The sequence below is a fragment of the Diplodia seriata genome (genome assembly GCF_021436955.1).
Source record: "Diplodia seriata strain FDS-637 chromosome Unknown scaffold_7, whole genome shotgun sequence".
NCBI lineage: Eukaryota > Fungi > Ascomycota > Dothideomycetes > Botryosphaeriales > Botryosphaeriaceae > Diplodia > Diplodia seriata.
In genome coordinates this window covers 1-22,979 of record NW_027117314.1, presented here as the reverse complement: position 1 = coordinate 22,979, position 22,979 = coordinate 1, and the positions used below count along the sequence as shown (strand labels likewise).

Here is a 22,979-nt window from a genome sequence, read left to right as displayed (position 1 = left end):
AGAACGACGAGTTACGGGAGTGAAATGCATGGCCGCAAAGTTGCTGGGTCTCTGTCCGTATGAGTGAGTCTCCCGAATTGTGCCTGGATGGGAGCCCTTCTTCCAATTCGTCTGTATATGTTGTCGGCCGCAGAAGGTGCTGTGCCATTGATGGACGTAGAGGCTCGAGCTCAATAGCAGGCGAGGAATCCGAGTTTGAAGGGCGAGATCCATCAGGAGCAGGCGACGAAGCTGTCCCAGGAAAGGTCCTAGCTCTGTGATCACTGAGGTCTGCCATTTTGCGCTTGTAAAATATGGTCAGTCTCTGTTCTGGAAGCCTTTCTGACTGGCAAAGCCTGGGACGTCATGGAACATGTGCGAGAAAGGTTGGCAAGGCTGCGGGAGTGAATGATGGAACAAGGACCTGCCGTAGTACTAGGGAGACGGATGATACCTTTAAAAACGGGGTTCTTAAGACAAATATAGCATTTCAAGGCACACAAGGCTGAAGTCTGTGCAATGTGTGACCCGATAGGCTGCCATGCAGGCCGGCTGATTGCTCTCAATGACACGCACCCCCGCTCGCAAGGCAGAGCCGTTTTGCAATGGGATTGATAGCCTGAAGTGCATTCCATGTGACGAAGAGTCAAGCGCATTGCGAAGCTTTTTTTCCTTAGCTTGGCCTGCATCTTTGACTACCCAAGCCCTCGCTGTTTAGGTTCGCCCGTTTTGATTTGCAGGCTGCGGATCCCCACTCGGGACAGCGCCGCTACATCAGCGCAAAAGGTCGTGGGTTCTCAGTCTGGCCTTGCGCGCGATCAACAGAGGAGCCTCACATTGGTAGAGGAACTCTTCCGAATGCGCGCTGCTCGGGTGGTTCAGGCAGGAGGGTATTTCCAGTTGCCGCGCCATTGCAGTTCTGCCTTGCCATGGCAATCACGGAAACACTTCCTCCTGTCGCACACAGACGTAGCACTTGATGCCTAGCTGCCCCATGCGCAGCTAAGATATCGGAAAAGGCGCCCTGCCGACGCCACTGTCCCACAGCATCGGAACACAGCTCCAAGCCTCCAATCATCCCTTCCTCCAGGAGAAGCACCTGCCACTATGTCCGAACAGCCCCACCATCGAAAGGCCCACAGCCTGAAGTGGCCTGGGCTGGAATCACAACAAAGCGGATGTTAAAACCTTTGCGCAGCAACTACTGAATTGAAAGTAAATTGAGCATGCCTACGTACGCCTGTGTCGGTGGTGTTTCACTACACTTATGTGGGTGTACAGTGGAACAGTGGTTCCCGAGTCATCAAACCCTTAGCTCAAAGGGCATAAGTAATATATCGGGTTGAATTGAGTAATCGCACATGATCTGACCGACTCGACGTCAGGCTTGACCGATGTTTCTCGGCCGAACATAGTCGTCATATCACTCCACGAGAATTTTGCCTCCCAGACTGCGTGATGGACCACGTGCTAAGGCTTGGTCGGCTACCACTTTTTGGTATCATTCCTGATTGTGGGGGTGAGATCCGTCGATGCCCCAGACGTTCTAGACCTGCGACCGTTTAAGTGGCGTCTACTGATTGGCTGGGTGCGTTAATCATGGTAAGCGTTTCTGCTCTTTACATTGCATGATCAGTCCGTTATTATTCTTGCCACGCTCTAATATCGTGCATATCTCATTAAGACTTTCCAACCCCCATTAAGTTAAACGATCTTCGATAAGCTCAACAATCTCCTCGTAACCCGCCTCCTTCGCCAGCTCCTGAGCCGTAAACCCATCGATATCTCGTGCAATGATCTCCATCCTTTCCATGACCCCAAGCAACGTCCCCACCGCGTCTCTATGCCGCATACTCGCCGCATAGTGCAACGGCGTCCACTTGTAAAACCCAATCGCCTTCGCAGTCGGACTCAGCATCTTCGACGCGCCTCCGCCGCCACCGCCCGACCAGGCCGAGCCCATGGTCACACTCGACCTAAACGACTGCACCGACGGGCGCCTCGACGGCGCAGGCGAGCGGCTCTCCATCTTCTGCGCAACATGCTCCACCTGGCCCTCCTCCGCCCTCGCCTCCTCCGCCCGCAGAATCGCCCTGATGGTACCGACGTCGCCGCCCCTCGCCGCCAGATGCAGCGCCATGGCCTGGGACGTCCGCGGCTCGCGCTCGCACTCGCGCACGTCGGCGCCGCGCGCGACCAGCAGCCTCGCCACGCCCCAGTGCCGCCCCTCGCACGCCTGCACCACGGGCGACCAGCCCTTGCCCAGCTGCCCCGCGTACGCGCCCGCCCGCAGCAGATGCCCCGCCGCCGCCACGCTCCCCGCCTGCACCGCGCGGATCAGCGCCGTCCGCCCCTGCCCGTCCGCCGCGTTCAGCATGTCGGCGCTCACGCACCGCCGCCCGCACTGCACCGCCAGCCGGCCCGCGTCGCGGAAGGGCTGGTCGGGCCGCAGGTGGAGGCTGGCGCCGTGCCGGAACAGTGCCGCCATCACGTCGACGGCGCCGGATGCTGCTGCGTGCCACACCGGCGTCCGGAGGAGGAGGTCCGGCGCGTCGGGGTCGGCGCCGTGGGAGAGGAGGAGCTGCACGATGGCTTCGCTCCCGGCTGCTGCCGCCAGGTGGAGCGGCGTCCGGAGGAGTGCGTCCGGTATGGCGGGGCTTACGCCCACGTCGTCCAGCAGCGATTGCGCCGCCTCGAGGCAGTCCGTCGGCGATGGCAGCGGCACGCGGTCTGCCGTGTGCTGCCGGTACTCGCTGACGGACCGGAACAGAGCCGTCTCGGCGTCGGTCCAGCGCTGCTGCACGGGGGAATCGATGGCGCGGGCGTCGCGGCTTTGCTGGCCGCATGCTGTTGCCGCGCGGTGCAAGGCAGTCTGCCCGAGGTAGCCGGCCTGGCTCGCGGAGGCGCCTTGTGAGAGCAGGAAGCGGACCATGGTGACGTCGGCCCGCACGGCTGCGAGGTGGACTGCTGCGTCTCCGAGCATGCTGCGCGCCGAGACGTCTTGTTGGCCCGACGCCAGTGCCTCGTGTACGGCTCTGATGTCGCCGCTGGCCACGGCGCGGTGCAGCGGCCGGTTGAGGATGTGCCAGCGCGTGAGGAACTCGGCCATGTCCATTGTGGGAGTGGTGGTGGAGAGATGGTCTGTTCCGGTCACGAACAGCGGTATCTCGCCCCGCTTGTTCGGCATGGTGAGTGCGGTGTCGTCGTGTGCGAGCATCAGCCTGGCGCAGTCGGTGTGGCCGTGCAGGATGGCCAGGTGCAGTGCCGTGCTCCCGTCTTCGTCGGTGGCTGAAGCATCGGCGCCGGCGGCCAGCAGCATCGTGACGATTTTCAGCCGTGAAGTCTTGTAGTAGACACCTTTTCGCGGCGGGTCCAGAGGTGAGAGGGCGCAGTGCAGTGGTGTCTCGCCGTCTGCGGTCCGCACGTTGGCGTCGGCGCCTTTTTCAAGCAGCGCGGCGACGATGTCCGCATCGAGCACTTCGCATGCTGTGTGCAGCGGGCTTTGGCGCCCGTCTGCCGGGCATCCCGTGATCACGCTCTGTGGTGTTTTGCGGACGAGCCGGAGCGTGCGGTCCTGGGGGTACTGCCGGATTGCGGTCCGCAGGAGTTGGTAGCTGAAGCTGATCTTTTGTCAGTCGGCGCCTAAGTACACGACTGTTGGGCGGATGTGATTTACGCAGACATAGTAAGCACATTCGCCGCTTCAGGGCCGAAATTACCGTCGAGAGCTCAATTTAAGCTGTCCTCGATGGACACAGGGGGCAAAAGGAGAATGGCTTGGCTCTACCCGAGCCGGGCTCCACTTTAGTGCCCAATGTGGTTAGCTGTGGAACCGGTACCTCGGTCACAGGGATCGGCTGCATGCACTACATCTCGAATTGATATATGTCAAGAGTTTGTCCGACATCCTCTTCACATCATGGGCTCATACTAGTGCATACCTCTCCAAAGGAAAGCTCGCGTACTTCCACATACCACGTACCATTCCCTTAGCCCTGAGCCTTGCCTTGATCAGTTCATCCGCCATGCCATCTCTTCCGATAAGTTCGCCCTTCTCCATCTCAGCTACTGGCTCCACTATCCATGAAATGCTCAGGCTCCGTATGTCCGGTCTCGGAATCGATTCGAGGAGCTGCTGGAACGGCGTCAATACCAAAACGTCACCAGAAGCACTACCATGCGTGTCGAACACGGCATACGAAGCGCGGTAAGGGATATTGCTGTTGACCGCCACTGCGAAGGTTGCAAGAACGGCAGGTCTTAACATCATGAAGCTTTCCGTACTGTCTTCTGTTTCTTGTTGCCCATCGCCCTGCAACATGGTGTATTCCAACACTTTCGTTAGCATGGAGTAGCCTAGCATACCCTGGCCATGCCTTTTAATCTTTAATTGACTCCTCTCATCCCGCCGAGTGCTCGCTTCTTGGGATTCAGCAGGATTAGGTTCGTTGGAGCGAGCAGTGAGATCGGATCTGCCCATGACATGCATATCAGAAGAGCCGCTGTCTGAGTGAAGAAGCTGGGGAATCTGCGGGTCGCTTCTTGATGCTGAGATTGTCAAACTTTCTGCGGCATGGGCAGCTGGATCCTGTTCCTCGGCCATGGCACGTTTAGCCCAGCCGGTCTCGTCTGTAGGCGACGAGATGGCACGACCGAGCCAGAGACCGCCCTGGTCGAGCACCCTGTTGATCAACCATTCCTGATGGAATCCCCCCTCGGATTTCGCGCCGAGTTGAAACATGCCCTTGCGATTCTCCATCCTGAGGTGGTCTGGAAATTCGTCAACCGACTCAACGATCGTCATCGCGTGGCCATCTCGATTCCTCCACTTGAAATCCCCGACCGAGTTGAGGATCGCGTCGGCCACTTCTCTCTGTCCCGTCTCACGAAGGAACATCAGGATCTCGAAGAGAATCTGGGTAGCTGCAAGCCGGTGATTCCGGCTCATGGCAGGGCTGTTGGTTTGCTTTCCTTTGGATTTCAGCTTGGGGTCGTTGTTGGACCGGGTCAAGCGGAACCACGGCTCTGCATATTTGTCTTTGATGGGAGCTAGACTGATGAATTCGTCGACTCTCCACAATAGGCCCGGGAACGAGAGGCCTCGGTCTGAGATGCTGTGAGTGAAGGCAGCTGTTGCTCCAGCGGCCGGTCCACTGGGCGAAAGCGATTCGGCCTCTATCAGTTGAAGCTGCTTCGTCCATGGCATGGCCCAGCTGAATTCGTTGGCTCGCTGAGTTGTATCTTCTGCTAGCAACTTGAACTTTAGCTTTGTTCCTTAGTGGAAGAAGATTGCTTACCGGGATTGATGGTTTGCACACCCTGGTACAGCTCTGGTACAAGTAGAGAAAGGTCCCCATTCTTGATGGAGAGCACGAGGATGCATAACCCCAGCCGTGGTTGCAATGCGTCCAACTCCGTAGTGTTGAGCCTGTAATCATAACCGCATAGGTTTGCAACGATGGCAACCCTATCGACCACTCGACTGTTCTCTCGAGTTTTGAGATACGACAAGGCCACGGCAGCGTTACAGGTACGCCTGGGCTTGAAGTCGTTGACCCAGAAGTTCATTCCGTGTTTCGGGCGTTCCGGGTGAAACCACCTGAGTTTGTCCAAAGTCTTTCGCCAGTGGCTCTCTCCCTTGGTGATCTTCTCACGGAGAAAATGCTGCACGCAAGCGGTGGATATCCTGAGGCACTCCTGCAGGATATCGAGCTTGATTGCGATCTCTGTAAGCGACATTTCGTGACAGACCAACGTCCAGCCGCGCACATTGACGTTTTTCGCTTTCGGAAACAGGAGAGTCATGTTTCCGCTCGAGGCAAACGCCTCTTGGAGAATCCACGCTCGCGAGTTCCAGGGATCGTCCGCAACTAGCCGAAGGGCCTCTGAGAGATCGGCTAAGCGGAGAGTGCGACAACTTCTTAGCGGTCGCGGCCCGCGCCGGCGGAGCAGGCTCCCAAGCCTGACCTCAAAGTATAGAAGGAGGGCGTCCAAGTGCTTCTGCTGAAGCACCGTCTGGCAGAGTCCGACTGACATGTTTGCTCTCAGATAGACAATGTCCATGGCTTGCACGCCAAGCTCCTTCTCTTCGGGGTTATCTTGTTCGATGCACTCCTGTGCCTAATGTTAGCACGTCACAGGAACATTGGCTGAACACGGCTGGTGGGACGAACCTGGTCGATCCAGATCATGCGGTAGCCATTCTCGATCGCGTAGTTGACCACTCGGTCGATGGTGACTTTCTGGGTCCTCATCGGCCGCGTCGTTCCATCCTCTTCAACAACCGTGTACGGCTTTTCGTTGGCTCCTGGGCTTGGGCTTCCTTGGCTGGACCAGCAGTACGAAACGGCAAGGAAGTGCGTGCAGCGGGAGAGGTCTTTTGGCTGCACATCCTTGGGCCGGAGACGTGTGATGCGGAACCTGCTCACCCCGCCGCCGCTGGGAAAGACCGGGATATGCTGGCAGTCTTCGCACGTCTGGCTTGCCATGTGGACGCAGGGATCGGAGTATTCTTTGAGTTGCTTTTCCCACTCGGCGAGTTTGTACTTGAAGAAGCCGTGCGAACAGCACATGTGACCTGCCGGGGGTGGGACGTGCTGTTCGCACCGACTGCATTGTGCTTTGCTACGCCTTCCGCGGGGAGTTGATTCAGACTCTTCGGCCTCTTGATCTGTCATGCTGTCGTCAAAAGTGAGAAACCTGAGGTTTCTGGCCCATCGCTCAGCTTTTGCGCGATGAACGGGATGGCGGAGGATTGCATCGATTTCTCCCGAGATGCGGAAAGAACTTGGGCCGACCGAGTCCCCTCTGGTATCGTCTATCATTATCGAGGCAAGTTCTTTGATGTCAAAGATGGTGCAGGTGCGAAAGTCGGCTCTAGGGTGCAAGGCGTCCACGCAACATAGATATTTTGATTGCAAGCCTTTGAAACTTGACCGACTCGTGACCAGTACTCCGATCATCTTGAGGTAGCACATTAGGCAACAGAGCAAGCCCCTAGTCTCCTCAGCGATCAGTAATCCGCACCGAGTGCTATTGGCTCTCCTGGTGTCACCGATCTCAGCCTTGCAGGATAAGCAGGCCAAGCCCCAACGTGAACCGCGGACGAGACGAATCAAGGAGCTGGTGTCACGTAGCCAGTACCAAATCATTAGGCAGTCACCGAAAGGTCAGCCCACGCTCGTCATCGCCGGGCCTCGAAGGCTTTGAGGCTTACACAACCAGTACGCATATGCAAGGAAGCAGGCATACCAACACACGAAAGACGCTGTGAAGCATGTATGAATGCGTCATCAGGCAATGGGTGCCTGCGGCTGCCTACTGCTGCTTGTTTGCCTTATTTTCCGCCGCATTCTCAGCCTCGTCCCCTAGCCGCGACTATAAACTACTTGCTGCAGCCTCATCCTTTGATCATTTTCGCCCTCGTGTTCATCCCTGACATTGCTACTTTTGTCTGAAGACGCAACAGCAATGGCGGCAATGAGCGGACCATGCCCTTTTCCACCACTCGAAGGCGATGGAGCACCACACGAGGACTCCCTGTTCTATAGCGATCCTCCACGCCAGGATATCCCCATCAACACATCTTCGGGTTCAGCGTATCCGCTAAACGATGCATCAAAAGTGCACAGAGGCTCCAGTGTTTCGTCAATCGCTACCAAGGAACCGGAAAAGCAGGTAGAACCAGGAATGGAGATTGGCACCAAGGATCTGTACAGGGAGGATTACAGGTGTCCGTGGGACGAATGGGCTCCCGATGATGTCGGGATCAATGCCGAGGCTGCGGTGGGATGGAGGAAATTCGCCCTCATCGTGCGACGAGAGAAGCGCGAGGCCGACCAGTCGTACCTCGCCCTACATTCCATCACCGTCCAAAGCCCGCTTATCAAGGATCGGCTGGGAGTCGTGTTTGATTCATACAGGGGAGTCAGCACCAGCTTGAAGAAGCTCACGTTCAACGCGCCCTTCCACGACTTCTTTTACCGTTGGGACCGATTCGAGAACATCGTCCAAGGCGAGAAGGATGAGTTGGTGTCAAAGCACATGGAGTTGCTGTACGACGTCCTCAGTCCGGAAATCAAGCCGCATATCGAAAGGACTCAGGATCTTCTGGTCAACGACGTCATTACGTACGACTACCTCTGGGCCCTTTTCGAGCCAGATACCGAAGTGTACACGGTCACTGATGACCACGAGCGGCTATACAGCCTGATAAACTCAAGCTACAAGCAGGTCAGCCAGAACAAGACCATCTTCAGCATCTCATGCCGCTACATCGACTGCGACGGCACCAACTTCGGCTACGCGTCCAATACGCTGGCCATCGGCCAGTTCGACGACGTCAAGCCGATCCCCGAACTGCCCGTCCTCCCGAGCCACCTGCACCCGGACATCAAAGCCATCCGGGCGAAGCTGAGCGAGCGCGGCCGCAAATTCGAGCAGCTGAACGGCTTCCATTACAAGTCGTACTCGGGCCTCTGCATCATGAATCAGAACCCCTTCGGCGGCCCCAACAAGCGCAACCTCGACGACGGCCGTATCGTCATCGACGCCAAAACACACGCCGCCTACAACCCCGACCGCGCACCGCGCCTGCAAGCCTTGGATGCGGCGCCCGCCCCTCCCGCGCCGACGACCCCCGGCCCCTTCGATGGCCCCTTCTTCGCCTTCGATGCAGGCATCGGCTCAGCCGCCGCCGCCGACGACGACGACGCCATGGCCTTCGCCGGACCGCTGTACCGCACCATGATGCCCGTCGTGACGCGGCCACCACCACGCAGGAGACCGGCGCCGGCAGCCCAGCAATCCTGCACCGGCGGCTCGATCGCGCTCGGCGAGAACCAACACGCGCTCTGCACGCCGCTGCTCCGCGGCTACTGTCTGTCCGCGAAGCAGTGGGCGCAGTTCTACGTCGACGACGTGCGCGATATCCAATGGAACGAGGAGGCGTTCCGCCGCCTCGTGCTGCCGCTCGACTACAAGAAGGTCATCTGGGCCTTTGTCGACAGCCAGCTGGCGCTCGCCGCCGACGTCGACGACGACGGCCTGCCGTTCGACGACGTCGTCGAGGGCAAGGGAAAGGGCATCATCATGCTGCTCAGCGGCGAGCCCGGCGTGGGCAAAACACTGACGGCCGAGTCGGTCGCCGAGGAGATGCGCCGCCCGCTGTACTCGCTCAGCGCGGGCGAGCTGGGCAACGCGGCGGACGAGGTCGAGGAGAATCTGCACCGGGTGCTCGAGGTCTCGACCAAGTGGGGCGCGGTGCTGCTGTTGGACGAGTGCGATGTGTTTCTCGAGAAGCGTTCGACGGCGGATATCCAGCGCAATAAGCTCGTTAGCGTCTTTCTTCGCCTGCTCGAGTACTATAAGGGCGTCATGTTCTTAACGACTAACCGCGTCGCTGCGTTCGATCCGGCGTTCGAGTCGCGCATCCATTTGACCATCGACTATCCGAAGCTGGACCTGCCGTCGAGACTGCATGCGTGGAAGACGTTTGTCCGACCGAGTGATGAGGGAAGCAGGTATGCGAGCAGCATCACCGAGGAACAGTTGGAGTCGCTGGCCGCGGCGGATATGAACGGGAGGCAGATCAAGAATGTCGTCAAGACGGCGCGGCTGCTCGCGGCAAGGGAGAAGAGGATGCTGGCTCTTGAGGATGTGGAGATTGTTCTCCGTGTCAAGCGCGGGTCGCCGTCGGGTGTTCGGGATGGCGAGTTTCGATGAGGCTACGAAGGTATCGGATCGAAGTGGCCAGAAGCACAAAATAGTCAAATGAGAAGGAGTGAGATATAGATATTGCAGGTTAGCTTTGTGGTGGCGAAACGTCACTATCGGCGAGAAAGACTGATTCATTTCCCTGACGTAATGACATTAAACACCCTCTATGTAAGACATAATCCTTTCAATGCAGTTATACTAAACGTTGAATCAAGAGAGTTAATTACACGGGTATATCGCCGCTCTATTACAATTAATCATAACAGTCAATTGTACTGTTGACCCCTTTTCAGCCGTTGCACTGTTCCGGGTAGCCCGAATGCCGCATGCTCGACTCCATTTGCACCGCCAACGATACCAAGCTGCAGCTTGGCTTTCGCAAGGCTGCCCTGTAGCGGTTGTACCGGAAGACACTGGCCCATAGCCAGCGCATCCAAGTCCGGATTCCTCGTCGTCATCAGAATGCCAGAAAACGACGAACTGGCGCTGTAGCCGTTGTACACGTACGCCCAGCCGCCCACCCCCAGAGCACACAGCGCCACTGCCACGCCAGCCACATAGGCAACGACCAGATCCCTCGGGCTGTACAGCCAGTAGTTCCGCGGGTACCGCACCCGCACGTCCGCCGTCGTGTTGCCGTTGAGGAACTGGCTGCTCAGCAGGCTTAGCGTGAAGTTGCGCGACAGGTCCTCGACCGCCACCGCGACCGACCCGTTGCGGCACATCCACGGCGACGTGTTGCGGTCTAGCGGCGGCTCGCTGCTCCCCAGCGCCTTCCACGCCGCAATCACCTCCGGGCACGCCATCAGCCCCGTCTTCGCCACCGCCAGGTCCGTCCCCAGCATCCCCGACGACGACAGCCCCGGCCGGATCCCCACTTCGCCGGACAGCAGGCTCGATATCGCGAGGTACATGGACAGATAGGCGCGGCCCCCGTCCGGCAGCGACGTGAAGGCGACGGACGTGTTGTAGTCCATGGTGGACTCGTAGTCGAGGTTTTGTATTGTTGTTGTTTGGATGCCGTCGTGGAAGTCGAACCGGGTCGTGTACGACGCGTTCCAGAGCTGGCAGCTGATGTTCTTCGGGTCGCCGCCCACGGACTTGCCGGCGCCGGTGCGGATGAAGAGCAGGTTGTGCGAGTAGTCGGGCTTGACCGCCTGCCAGTAGTTGTAGAATCCACCTTGGCCGCTGTCGATGTTGCTGTCCCACAGCTTTTGGAGCGATGTGCAGTTGTCGCAGTCGCCAACGGGCTGGCCGTTCTTGATGGCGTCGCTCAGGGGCTCGCACTTCATCGCGGGCGCGTGGAACCGCAGGGTGAAAGACGAGTTTGGGAATGGAGCCGTGATGGGCAGGATCCCGATCGAGGAGGACACGGCGGTCAGGAGGCGGGTGACGGCCGGCGAGGCCTCGTTGATGAAGCCTACACCCATCGAGTCCGACCAGATCTCCGGGTCGTTTGCGAATCCCATGTACGGAACTTCCGTGTTCGACACGTTGGCCACCATCTTCGTGTACACGGACAGAGTACCGGGGGTGACTGCCGCGATGAAGGGCATGAACCTGGACAATCAGCTTGGGGGATGATCCACGCTCCTCCAGATGGACTTACCAAGACGCCACAGCGAGCAAGACCAGCAACTTGGCTCCAAAGAGGACTTCGAAATTCGCAAATGACATGGGGTTCTTGGTCAAAGAGAACATGTCGTCGATGCTCTGCAATGCCATCGCCTTCCGTTTTGCCACCGTCCACAAGTATTGTGTGAAGGCAATGCCGATGGAAGCAGCAAGCGTCGCCTTCACCAGAAAAGCTAGTCCGGTCCCGATGCGGATCGCCCACTGTTGCTCGCTTGTCGACTCCACTGGCGTGTCATCCAGTGATTGATAGTAAACGTGATGGCCTATGGCGAAGGCTACACCGGACACGAACAGGAGCACCATCAGTGTTGGAGATCTCCAATGGACGCGCGATTTCACCATCTTATTCTGTGGCTTCATCGGTGCCTGTGCAGGTGCCGTGACATTGCTGTATAAGAGATGTTGGCTCGGAGGAGCGCCTTCGACTCGTTGAGCATACTCCATACTGGGATATGCCGGTGGGTGCGGCGGTGGGGGGTTGTTCGGCCATGAAGCCATTGGGTCCGGTGGAAGGGGAGTAAAAACGACTGTCAAATACGTCTCGGTGTACAGGGTCTCTGCATCTTATTTAATAGTGGCGAGGCGAGGCGAAGTCAGGAGCCAGTGTCTATACACCAACACTAGCTCCTGGCCCCCAGTGGCGGTGAGGGTTTGTCAGAGCAAACGCCTCCATGGCCGCAGCCCAATCCTACTCGAAGCCGTTAGCCGAAACCGCCACAACCCCCTTAGTGCTGACGTCCCATGATTGTCTCGGCGCAATCCCTCAGCGCTAGAAGCATCCGCCAATGGTATTTGCTGTATTCTACAACACTGCGACCGCGATTGTGCATGGATCAACATCAGCTCAGTGAGACTGTAGCATTCGAAGTGGCCGTGCCGCCATCTCTTTAGCTCTACCGAAGATATTTGTCTGTCTAAAAATACTTAGTCTTTTGTAAGCATCCGCTGCAGTCTAACCGATAAATCATGTCAAGGTCAATAGCACATAAGACAGGACGAAGATGCCACAGCTTCATGTCCGTAAATTCAACACTGCTCCAAAGCAACTATCTTCCTCTCCCCAAAAATCAGTCTAGAACGTGAGTAAGCTGCCTCTCAAGCTCCCCATGAACGACACCAGCAGAGGCTGCTTCAACCCTTCCCCTCTCAGATAACCAAAGCTTCACTTAACTCCCTTAAAAGCTCACACCTCTCCGCTCTTCCTCCTTCCCACGTATCCGCCCTGACAGCCGCGAGATCCGCCTCGACACCCGGATCCAGATACAGCGTAAACCCCAACGCCTCAACCGGCGTCCCCCCCGTCGCATTCACATTCTCCATCAAGGGCTCCTCCACCGTGCGCCGCGGCCAACCGAGCGGCGCATCGCCGGTAACAAACCCCCCGAACGCCTTCTGCATCGCCTCCTGCACCTCCGCACCAAGCGGATAGCTCGGATTCGGGAAGTAGAACAGGATGTCGAAACCGTGGAACGCCGGCGTCACGGAGAACTGGATGATTCCGTCAGAGACTGGAAGAGGAGGCGGGAATGTTGCGGCGGGGGAGAATGCTTACTTGGTACTGGTACGCGTCGCCGCCCTCCTTCTGCGCGTACGCCGACGCCAGCCAGTGCGACGGGCACGCGAACGTGACTTCGGCGTAGAAGTCGTTGGCGGCTTGCTGGTGGCCCGTTGCCACCTCGGACTGGTTGACGGCAGTCGGCGGGTGCGTGCCGCTGGTCGGGTATTTCGGGGCCGCGGGGTCGTCGGGGCGGTTGGGTGTGGCGTACGCGGCGAGGATGCGCGCGATGTCGCCGTCGCCGAGCCGCGGGAAGTAGGTGTGCAGGTGCTGGACGAAGGCGGCCTGCGTGGTGATGTTCTGCGGCGTGAACACGTAGCCTTCGTTGGCGTTGTTCTGGTAAGGGATATAGCAGTCAGCCTGGTGCCTTGATCCCCTCTCCGGTGTGGCCCAACTTACGCCTGTCAGGATGCGCTGCCCGTTTGTACGCCCCTGGAGTGCCTCGCTTGGTCGTCGTGGTATCAGCGCACCGTCGACCACCGGCCTCCAGTCGAAGATGCCCAGGAGTGCGGATGCCGCGGTTTCGTTGTTTGCGGAGACCAAGGCTGAGCTGGGCGCTGCTTGCAAGCATTCGAAGATGGCAGAGTCGTTTTCGTTGCACCCAACGAGCGCGGCGAACTCGTGGTACTGGTCGACGAGTTCTGGGGAGTTGTAGTCAAAGTACTGCGGAAGGAACGGGCTGGCCGTGATCCCCTGTCGGATGCGTGAGCCCAAGGTTGATTATATATGAAGGCCGAAAGGAACCTACGTTCGTCCACAGCTGATTGCCTTGCGCCCCATCGTAGGCAATGGCGAGGTTCATGACCGACCCGGCACCCGCAGACTCGCCTGCCACTGTGACGCGGGACGGGTTGCCTCCAAAGAGACCAATGTATTGCTGCACCCACTGGAGCGTCATCTGCTGGTCCAGGAGCCCGGCGTTGAGGGCTCCCTTGCGGCGCACCTCTTCGGACGACAAAAAGCCGAAAGCACCAAGGCGGTATTGGATGATGACGGCAACGAAGCCCTGGTCGTTCGTGTTAATCAGTGCCGAAGGGTCGTACGGTAGGGCGCCGCCCAGGTCGTATCCGCCGCCGTGGATCCACACAAACACGGGAAGGTTTTCGGCGTTGTCGGGGGCGTAGACGTTCAGGAACAAGCAGTCCTCGCTGGAGGGAGCGTCGAGGAAGAACAGCGGCGCCAACTCGGGAGTTGCAATCGTGACCGTGGCCTGCGGACAGATTGGCGGCGCTGCCGTGGCGTTCTGCGGCTGCCTGTTGACGGCCGGCACCGCGGGCGCCTGGAACCGCAGCGCATCCAACGGCGCAGCGGCGTACCGGACACTGCATCGCTGTCAATAGGCTGTCGCGTGTGGGGGCGGGTGACGTACCCCTGCCAGATGTCGAGCTTGGAGGTCGAGTTGTGGTAGCCTTGGTAGATTCCGTAGCCCAAGTCGACCTTCAGGCCGTTCTTCTCAGGCGGCCATTGATGGGACACACCGTCATATGGGTTCTTCAACACCGGACTGGCGTTGGAAAATGCTGAAAGCGCTGCCAGCGCAAGAGTGATTCCTTTGAACATGTTTGCAAAGATGAGTTGAAGACTGCAGTGTAGAGTGAGTCAATATCCGCTGTCCACGCTCCTTATATAGCAGCCCCTCCTCCATCCGCCAGTATCAGACAGACACCTTTCAGCTTGGAGGATACGGGCGAGGTGGTGTGGAGGATGGTCATGAGCGTGGCTCATCGTTCCTCAGCTCGTTGTCGGGCTTCCATATCCAGTAGCACCTGCGAAGTATTAGCAGCTGCGCGTACTGGAGAGAAACGAAAACGTCACACGCGGGCTCCTACATCGGCGGGACAACCGCATTCACACATGAGGTTGTTGAGTAGCACGCCTGAAGTGACGTAAGCCGACGGCCGAAGAGGCTCAGACTGATGCCCCAATGAGGCAACATCGCTTAAATACCCAGCACACACGAACATGTGACTTCCTAGCATGGCAGAGGCGCCAAGGCTTAGTTAATCCTGGTGGATGGAGTGTCTCAGGCAACTGGAGGAATTCAGCTGGAAGGAATCAGTGCCTTTCAGCTTTGCGCGAAGCCATCCTGAGTGGCCGGAATCACGCGCTGCTCACGATAATTACTTTTCAGCGGAATTGACACCGAAAACAGAGTGCTCGGTTACTAGACTCGGCGAGGTAAGGCGAGAAGGCGTTGGCACACATGTAACGAGCAAGGTTATTCAACTGCCACACCCTTCCACTGCAGCAGCCAGTCAAAGGCGCGGTTGCCGAGTGCCGATGCAGCACATACGCGCAGAACAAAGTGGGCTGACGGCCAGCGTGGCTTAATATCGTACCCGGACGTGGTATCCAAGAGCAGATTAATGGCTGTCAGGCACTTCTCAGCGATGCCGGAAAAATTCATTTTACGACTGTGTTACCACTTTCATATGCTCTATAGTCCAAGCCTGTTGCTTTTTACAACTAGCAATGTAGTGTGACACAGCGAATCTGTAGTAGTATCTTCGCATGCTCGAGTAAGGTGCAGTGAGCCAAGGACGAAAAAGAAATTCTATCACATGGTAGCAACAACATTTTCATTGCAATGATGCGTGTTATTGGTGGCTTTGTAGAAGTCGGCCATAGACACAGAGCAAACTATAAACAACGCTACACGAAGCATCCGCATAGCTCGGAGATTCCGACGCCAGAACAACACTACATGCAACAGGCTGCTTATAGACGGAGAATGGGATCCAAGAACAAGGCTGTTGGGAGCTGCTGGAATGCTCAGTATCCGGTGTATGGGCTCTCTCGGTAAGAGACCCGGCGCTTACTCCACCCCTAAAGACTGAAGAGCAACTTCCACCGGATCTATCGGACTGCACGGGAAAAGAGTGCGGGGGCCGATCGCGGGCGTGTTCCGACGGATCGAACACGTGCCGAGTCACGGCATCACCACTACTCCCTCCACTCTTGCGACTCTTTTAAAACGCCGCGAAGAAGCCTACTACCCATGCCCACCATTCGCACCCACACCATGGCCCCCGCGAACGTAGCAGATCTCCCGCCGTCTTCCCCTTGCAAGGAGAAGCCCACCGTCTACGTGCTCGACAAATTCCACCCCGCTGCCATCGAGCACGCCCGCACCCTCTTCAACGTCGTCCTTAACACCGACCCGGCCTTCGCCTCGTCCTGGCACGATGCCGAATACCTCCTCGTGCGCACCTCCTGGCTGCGCGCCGCCGACATCGCCGCATGCCCCAACCTTAAGGCCATCGGCAAGCACGGCGTCGGCACCGACAAGATCGACGCCGACGCGTGCAAGCAGCGCGGCATCGCCGTCCTCAACACGCCCGGCGCCAACGCCCGCGCCGTGGCGGAGCTGGTCCTCGCCCTAGCCACGGCCGTCGCGCGCCAGCTCTGCAGCATCGACCGCCGCCAGCACGCCGGCGAGGTCGTGGCCAAGGAGACGTGCCGCGGGCTGACGCTGCACCGCTGCACCCTCGGCGTCGTCGGCATGGGCAACATCGGCCGCCTGGTCGCCCACATCTTCCACGCCGCCTTCGACGCCGATGTCGTCGCCTTTGGCCCACACATGCCCGCCGACCCGCTGCCCGCGTGGCGCATCCCCTACCGCCGCGCCGCCAGCTTGGACGATGTTGTTGCTGCTGCGGACGTCTTGACGCTGCATGTCCCGCTCACCCCCGATACGCGCGATCTGCTGGCGTACGACCGCCTCTGCAAGATGAAGCCTGAGGCCATCCTGATCAACGCGGCCCGCGGCGGCATTGTGAACGAGCGCGATCTGGAGCGTGTGCTGCGCGAGGGCCGCATCTGGGGAGCCGGGCTCGATTGCCATGAGCAGGAGCCGCCGACGACTGAGAGGTATGCAGCCTTGTGGGAGCTGCCGAATGTTGTTTCGACGCCGCATATTGGCGCGGCGACGGCCGAGGCGCAACGGACCGCTGCTTTGGCTGCGGTGGATAATCTGCACCGTTATATCGTGGGTTTAGGGAAGTGATGAAATTTACTACTTCCTGCTTGGGGCTACTTTGTGTCTTCAGTGGCCTTAACCTTTGCGTCAAGGGAATGGATCAGTGTCAACCATGTGCTTGCGAGCAGGAGCCGAGGGAAGTTCTCATTGTGGTAAGCAAAGTAAGACTTGTGATGGCTCATACACCGGGCGTAGCCAACCACATTCAGTTAGCCACTATGATAAACCTTATTCCTCCAAAGGAAAAAACCCTACATTCTGAGTACCCGGGTTCTCAGCATCCAAGTCGAATCTGTCCGGGATCCGAAGACCTTCACGCGAGTAGTTGCAGTGAGAGCCCGTGTAGCGGACGACAGCTGTTCCATCCCTCCACAGCCAGAGATCCTTTGTTGCCATCTGCCACTCTTCGAGAGCTTTCCGCATCTCCCCGAGGGTGCCTTGAAACTCGGATCTCCCCGACAGATTCTCCAATTCCAGAGGATCCTGCTCCAGATCGTAGAGTTCCTCGGCGGGGCGCTGGATATAGTCCTTGAATTTACGCTTGCCGATCATGGGAGGCGATGCGTTCCGCATGCCTTCGAATGAGAGCGAGGCGTACAGGTCCATTGCCATGGGGAAGTCGAGCTTCCAGCAGACGTTCCTATGATACTTGAATCGTCGGTTCCGCATGAACCTCGTGGGCCAGTAGTTCGTGATCTCGTGGAACGTGTGGGAGCCGAAGACGTGACTCCATGCCTCGTCCGGACTTTCTTTGGCAAGGACGCCAAGTATGGACCTCCCGCGACGCTGAATCTTTCCCTGGGGCGCGTTGGCACCACCCTGTCCGGCCCAATCGAGGAACGTTGGGAGGATGTCGACGTAGGAGACCAGGTTGGGGCTGACACTTCCAGGTGCGCTGATGCCGGGAGCCCGGAGGAGGAAGGGAAGGCGCACACCTGCTTCGAACAGGGTCGTCTTCGAGTTGATGAATGGCGGACCGTTGTCGCTGAGGAACAGGACGAGTGTATCTTCCTTTTGACCTGCAGCATCCAGCGCATCGAGGATGAGACCAACGCCCTGGTCCATGCGCATGATGGCGCGATAGTACTCTGCCAGCTCCTGGCGGACCTCTGGGATATCGCTGAGAAAGGGCGGTACCTCCACGTCTTCGGGTTTGCAGACTTGATCCTTCAATCTCGGATCGTGGTTTCCCTCCACATTGCCAAAGCCTCCACGATGTGGTATGTGCCGGTGCGGATCGACGAAGCCGACAGTAAGGAAGAAAGGCTTACTCTCATCCTGCGCCTCGCGGAAGAAAGCAGAGGCTCTGTCTGCTATGTACGCCACATTCCGCGAGTCACTTTCCTCCCGGACCTGCCACGGGTACCTGTCATCTGGGCTGACGTGGATCTTGCCCAGTATGCCGGTCTTGTATCCAATGCGGTTAAAGGCCTCGGGCGCTGTCTCGACATTTGCAAATGTCTGGAAGCCGTTGCGCTCAAGGTTGAGGCCGTAGCTCCCCGTCTCGTGGGTGTGCAAGCCCGTGTAGATGACAGTCCGGCTGCCGCTGCATGAGGCCGTGCTGGTGAAGGCCAGATCAAATCGAGTCCCGGAAGCAGAGAGTGCGTCTAGGTGGGGCGTCCTGATGGCCTTGCAGCCGTAGCAGCCCATTTGCTCTCTGCCAAGGTCATCGGCGACGAGAAGTAGAATGTTCTTTGGTCGCCCCATTGCTCGGTTGGTGTAGAATGGCACTTGAGATTGTCAAGTACAGAAACAGTGTAAGCGGGGTATGCGATGCAGCATGAGGGGCCGTTATCGGAGTGGTTGCTGGGATCACGCCATCTGATCTACGTTGGAAAGTGGGGTAGTACTCGCTCGCCGCTGCTGGTGCTGGTATACGCTCGCTGCTAGCGGTATGCGCTCGCTGCTGGCGGTATTCGCTCGCTTCTCCTGCTTCTCCTGCTTCTGCCGCTCCTACTGCTGCCGCCGCCACCGCCGCCGTAGTGGTGTTAAAACCTTCTGCTGCTTCTTCTTCTACTTCTACCGCTTCTACCGCTTCTACCGCCGCCGTCGTCGTAGTATTAAAGCCCTTTACTACTTCTTCTTCTACTACTACTACTTCTATTATTAATATATAAAGAATAAAGACTCTACTTTCTATATATATAAAGAAGAATAAGTCTTATATATATTAAAATAAAAGATTTATTTTACTTTATATAAAAACTATTAACTACTAGTACGTAAATAGTTATTTATTATTATAAATTTTAGAATATAAGAACTTTATAATTTTAAAAGCTAAAAGCCTATATAAAAGAAAGTATTATAAGAATTAATAAATCTTATAAATAATAAAGTTATATAAGTAAAAGTCTAATATTAATTTTAAAGAGTTTAAGAGTCTTCTCTTCGTTAAAGATAAGAATTAGCGGTAAAAATAAACGTCGCGTAGAGTTAGACGTTCTTATATTTACTATACTCTTAGCTATATCTAAGGATTCGATGCGCGCGTTAGTAGCCGGCTAGTAGTATTAGAGGCTTTTCTTAGGGGGCAGTATTAGGTTAGATTCTTTAGCTATAGAGCCGGGGTTATAGATTAGCGGGTAAGAGAGATCTAAGGCTTTAGAAGAAGAGTAATAGCCTTCTAGAGAAAATCTTTCTCGAAGGGCCTACTCTCTTCTTTAGCCGTAGTCTATAACCCCTTTTGCCTAAGACTTTAGGCGGAGAATAATAGCTTTTTAAAGGGAAATCTCTCGTAAGATTAACGCCCTCTATTTAGCTACTATCTTAATATCTTTCGCCCGCTTATTATCTTTCCGCTTACTAGCGCTTCTTATAGAAAGAGTAGAGTACGAGATTAAGGCTAGATCTCCGTTCTTTAGCTAAAGCGAGATTAGAGCCTAGAGGCTTAATTATTAGCTAAAGTAAAGTTAGAGGCCTTTAGATAGATTATTATCGAGAGAGATTAATACTCTTTTAGTCTAATTATTAGCCTCTCTTTCCTCTCTATTATTTTCGCCGACTAGGCCTAAGCCTTATCTACTCGTCCGCCGGGCTCTATAGTTTCTCTATCTCTTTTCTATTACTTTTTCTCTTTCTTCTCCGTATCTTTAGCGAGGTTCGGGGCCTACGCGTAGATAAGAAGTTCTCTAGCTCGCTAAGACTAAAATATTCGAAGACGTAGTTACTTTTCTAGCCTTTCTCTTCGTAGGTATTTATATTCTCTAGTAGCCGAAGCTACTATCTACTAGCCATCTCGACCTTTCTATATAGATATTTATAGGGTCTCGCTCTAGCTTTTTCTACTAATCTTGGTCTTCTTCGACCTTCTACCCTCGTAGACTACTCCGCAAGGCCTTCTACCCGGGGGACCTTAGACTACGGTGCCGACGGGGGCGCGCGGCGAGGTAGGTTTAGTATATATAAATAGAAAAAAGTAGGAAAGAATAGTAATATATAAAGAAAATAGAAAGAAAAGTAACTACCTCTTCTACTTCTCTTCTATACTACTATTATTAGCTTCGGCCAGTATAGCATTCTATATTAAATCGGCCTAGGCTCTATTTAAAAATAAGATATCTAGTTTACGTAAAGCGGTATATAGAACGGCTATCGCCTTAATAAAGTTCTTCTTTACTATCTAGTAGTTAACTCGTGTAATATCGTTTAAGTTAATCTTCTTACTAAAAATAGCCCGCTTAGCTACTTTATTAATAGACTAAGATAGATTAAAGCAGGCCCTCTTATTAATATACGTACGGCGAAATAGAGAGCCGTAGAGGTAACGCCGGCCGTAGTTAAAAAGATTTAGGCAGTAGCTTAGTAGTAGCTTCTAATCGGCCGTAGGCGCTACTAGCAGATTATCGATAAGAAAGAAGCGAGAGATAGCGCGTAGAGAGATAGATAAAGTAGATAAAAGAATACCGCGGTAAGCTCGCGTTATATTCGTTCTTCGTTCTCTCTTAATAAGCGCGTCGATACTAATTATCGATAGACTAGATAAGAAAGCGTCGTAGAGAGTACTAGAGCGAAGGCTTCTAAAAAAGAGCGTCTTAGCAAATAATAGTACGGTTAAGAGAGAGTTAGCCTAGTCTAGGCCTATTCGAACGCGCTAAAACTTAGTATAAATATACGAGAAGCGAAGCCTCGGCGAGATAAGACTAAGAACGTTCGCGGCGATATTAGAGAAGCGGATCTTATAGCCGTAGATCTAATATAGTAGCCGTCTTTATAGCCCGTCTATCTTCTTATCGAACTAGGTAAAGACGCGTTCTGCCTTAGCCTAGGTAAAGACTAACGCCCCTCTATACTTAAATATAGACGCTAGATACCGCCGATAGACGTTAAGCCGGCTAGATATACCCTAGCTATTAGAGTAAAGAAAGAGAAAGGCGGCGAGTTTCGCGGCCGCCTCTATACGCTAGATAACGTAAGACACGAAGTTAATGCCCTAAGCCGTAGTAGAAAAGTCGAGATAGATAGTCTCTTTTATCTTTATAAGGTAGTAAGTATAATTTCGGGTAAGTAATAAGAAGAGTTTACTAGCGCTATTAGCTAAAGAGATAACGACCTTATACTTTAGCGGGCTAAGACGTAGTTTTAGTTTTCGTAGGCTAGCCTATAGCTCGAGTAGAAGGCGCTAGGCTATCTCGAAGCTAAGGGCGAGCAGCGCGCCGTTATCGGCGTAAAAAAGAACGAAAGAAATACTTTAGAGTTACTAGCGGTTTAAGCGAAAGATAAGGCCGTCGAGATAAATATTAAATAGAAGAGGCGAGAGCGGAGAGTCCTACTATAGCCCGCGTATACGTCGAAACGAAAGAAAGACACGGCCGTTAATAAGTACGCGGAAAGAGACGTTAGTAAGTATAAGAAAGACGAGTAGACGAAGAATAGATCTCGCGTAGAGTCTCTCGTATAGTATCTAGAGTAGAAGGGCGTAGTCTATTATATTAAAGATAGACTTAATATCTACGAAGACGGTAACGCGAAAGGCCTTAGAGCTAAGGGCGTAGTATACGAGCGCGGCGTTAGTCTTAACCGAGTAGCCGACGCGAAAGCCCGTTTAGATAGAGTTAAGCGCCGTCTAGTACTAGCCCGAAACGGCGCGAAGAAGTAGCCGCTTAAATAGCTTACGCACGACTAACTCTAGCGTAACGGGGCGAAGATTATCGGACGTTCTAGAAAAGACGAGATTCTTAGACGTTAGATAGATCTTCGTTATACCCTAGGCACGGAACGTATAGCCGGTGGCGGCGCAGCGGCGGAAGAGACGGGCGAGTAGATAAGAAATACGTATACTAGCTAGCGCTTTAAGAAGAAAGATATAAACGCTATCGCCGCCGTAGGTCTTTTTCGTAATCTAGTTCTATAGTTCGTTAAGTACGTTTTCTAGAGAGAAGGCATTCTAAAGATTACTCTTTCGTAGCGAGAGCGGAACGCTAAGACGGAAGCCGAGAGATAGTAAAGTCGAAAGCTTAAGTCGGCGGCCTTAAGGCGTAGTATAGCGGCGGGTAAGGCGGAAGCGTAGTAGATTTAGCGGGTTCTTTTCTACTCTCTCTAAAGAAAGAATCTACGTATTAATTACGCTCGATCTTATAGCCGTCTTAAGTAGGCGGGGTATAAAATAGAATAGCGGAGGTAAAGAGAAGAAGAAGAAAGAAGAGATAAAGAAAGATTTTAGTAGTAAAGAAGATAAAGACTAGGCGGATAATACTATAGTAATATAGTAAATTATCTTAATTATAGTATCGTTTAAGACATCGACCGTCTAGATAACGTTCTAAATAGCTAGCTAATAGACGGTACGTATAGCAGCGTCTATTAGTAAATCTAAACCCTTTCGATCGAGGTTTTATATAGTAGGGCGCATCTTAGATACGGAGAAACGGGTAGAAAGAAAGATATAATTCTTAAACGGGTAGCGAAAGAAAGTATTTTAAGAAGTCGATAGTTTAGTTATTTAGTTTAGGGTTTAGAGTTAGGGTTAGGGTTAGGGTTAGGGTTAGGGTTAGGGTTAGGGTTAGGGTTAGGGTTAGGGTTAGGGTTAGGGTTAGGGTTAGGGTTAGGGTTAGGGTTAGGGTTAGGGTTAGGGTTAGGGTTAGGGTTAGGGTTAGGGTTAGGGTTAGGGTTAGG

At 54.9% G+C, this 22,979-nt stretch overlaps 6 protein-coding genes across 6 annotated transcripts; 2 read left to right on the top strand and 4 right to left on the bottom strand.

Moving 5' to 3' along the window:
* Window positions 1-1,678: 1,678 nt before the first annotated feature.
* SLS55_006791 (uncharacterized protein) lies at window positions 1,679-6,551 on the bottom strand (the record flags this gene model as incomplete). The annotated part of the gene is made up of 4 exons (XM_066778220.1): window positions 1,679-3,604; window positions 3,962-5,223; window positions 5,277-6,093; window positions 6,153-6,551. The coding sequence occupies 4 exons, from the start codon at window positions 6,549-6,551 to the stop codon at window positions 1,679-1,681; spliced, it is 4,404 nt and encodes a 1,467-aa protein (XP_066630657.1).
* Window positions 6,552-7,449: 898 nt separating this feature from the next.
* On the top strand, window positions 7,450-9,702 carry SLS55_006790 (uncharacterized protein; the record flags this gene model as incomplete). The annotated part of the gene is made up of 1 exon (XM_066778219.1): window positions 7,450-9,702. One exon carries the CDS (start codon window positions 7,450-7,452, stop codon window positions 9,700-9,702), a length of 2,253 nt encoding a protein of 750 aa, XP_066630656.1.
* A 260-nt stretch (window positions 9,703-9,962) lies between these two features.
* Window positions 9,963-11,634, bottom strand: SLS55_006789 (uncharacterized protein; the record flags this gene model as incomplete). Its single annotated transcript, XM_066778218.1, has 2 exons — window positions 9,963-11,256; window positions 11,306-11,634. 2 exons carry the CDS (start codon window positions 11,632-11,634, stop codon window positions 9,963-9,965), a joined length of 1,623 nt encoding a protein of 540 aa, XP_066630655.1.
* Window positions 11,635-12,477: 843 nt separating this feature from the next.
* Window positions 12,478-14,446, bottom strand: SLS55_006788 (uncharacterized protein; the record flags this gene model as incomplete). The annotated part of the gene is made up of 5 exons (XM_066778217.1): window positions 12,478-12,819; window positions 12,884-13,222; window positions 13,286-13,579; window positions 13,635-14,208; window positions 14,256-14,446. The coding sequence occupies 5 exons, from the start codon at window positions 14,444-14,446 to the stop codon at window positions 12,478-12,480; spliced, it is 1,740 nt and encodes a 579-aa protein (XP_066630654.1).
* A 1,462-nt stretch (window positions 14,447-15,908) lies between these two features.
* SLS55_006787 (uncharacterized protein) lies at window positions 15,909-16,892 on the top strand (the record flags this gene model as incomplete). Its single annotated transcript, XM_066778216.1, has 1 exon — window positions 15,909-16,892. One exon carries the CDS (start codon window positions 15,909-15,911, stop codon window positions 16,890-16,892), a length of 984 nt encoding a protein of 327 aa, XP_066630653.1.
* A 201-nt stretch (window positions 16,893-17,093) lies between these two features.
* On the bottom strand, window positions 17,094-18,572 carry SLS55_006786 (uncharacterized protein; the record flags this gene model as incomplete). Its single annotated transcript, XM_066778215.1, has 1 exon — window positions 17,094-18,572. One exon carries the CDS (start codon window positions 18,570-18,572, stop codon window positions 17,094-17,096), a length of 1,479 nt encoding a protein of 492 aa, XP_066630652.1.
* Window positions 18,573-22,979: the final 4,407 nt, after the last annotated feature.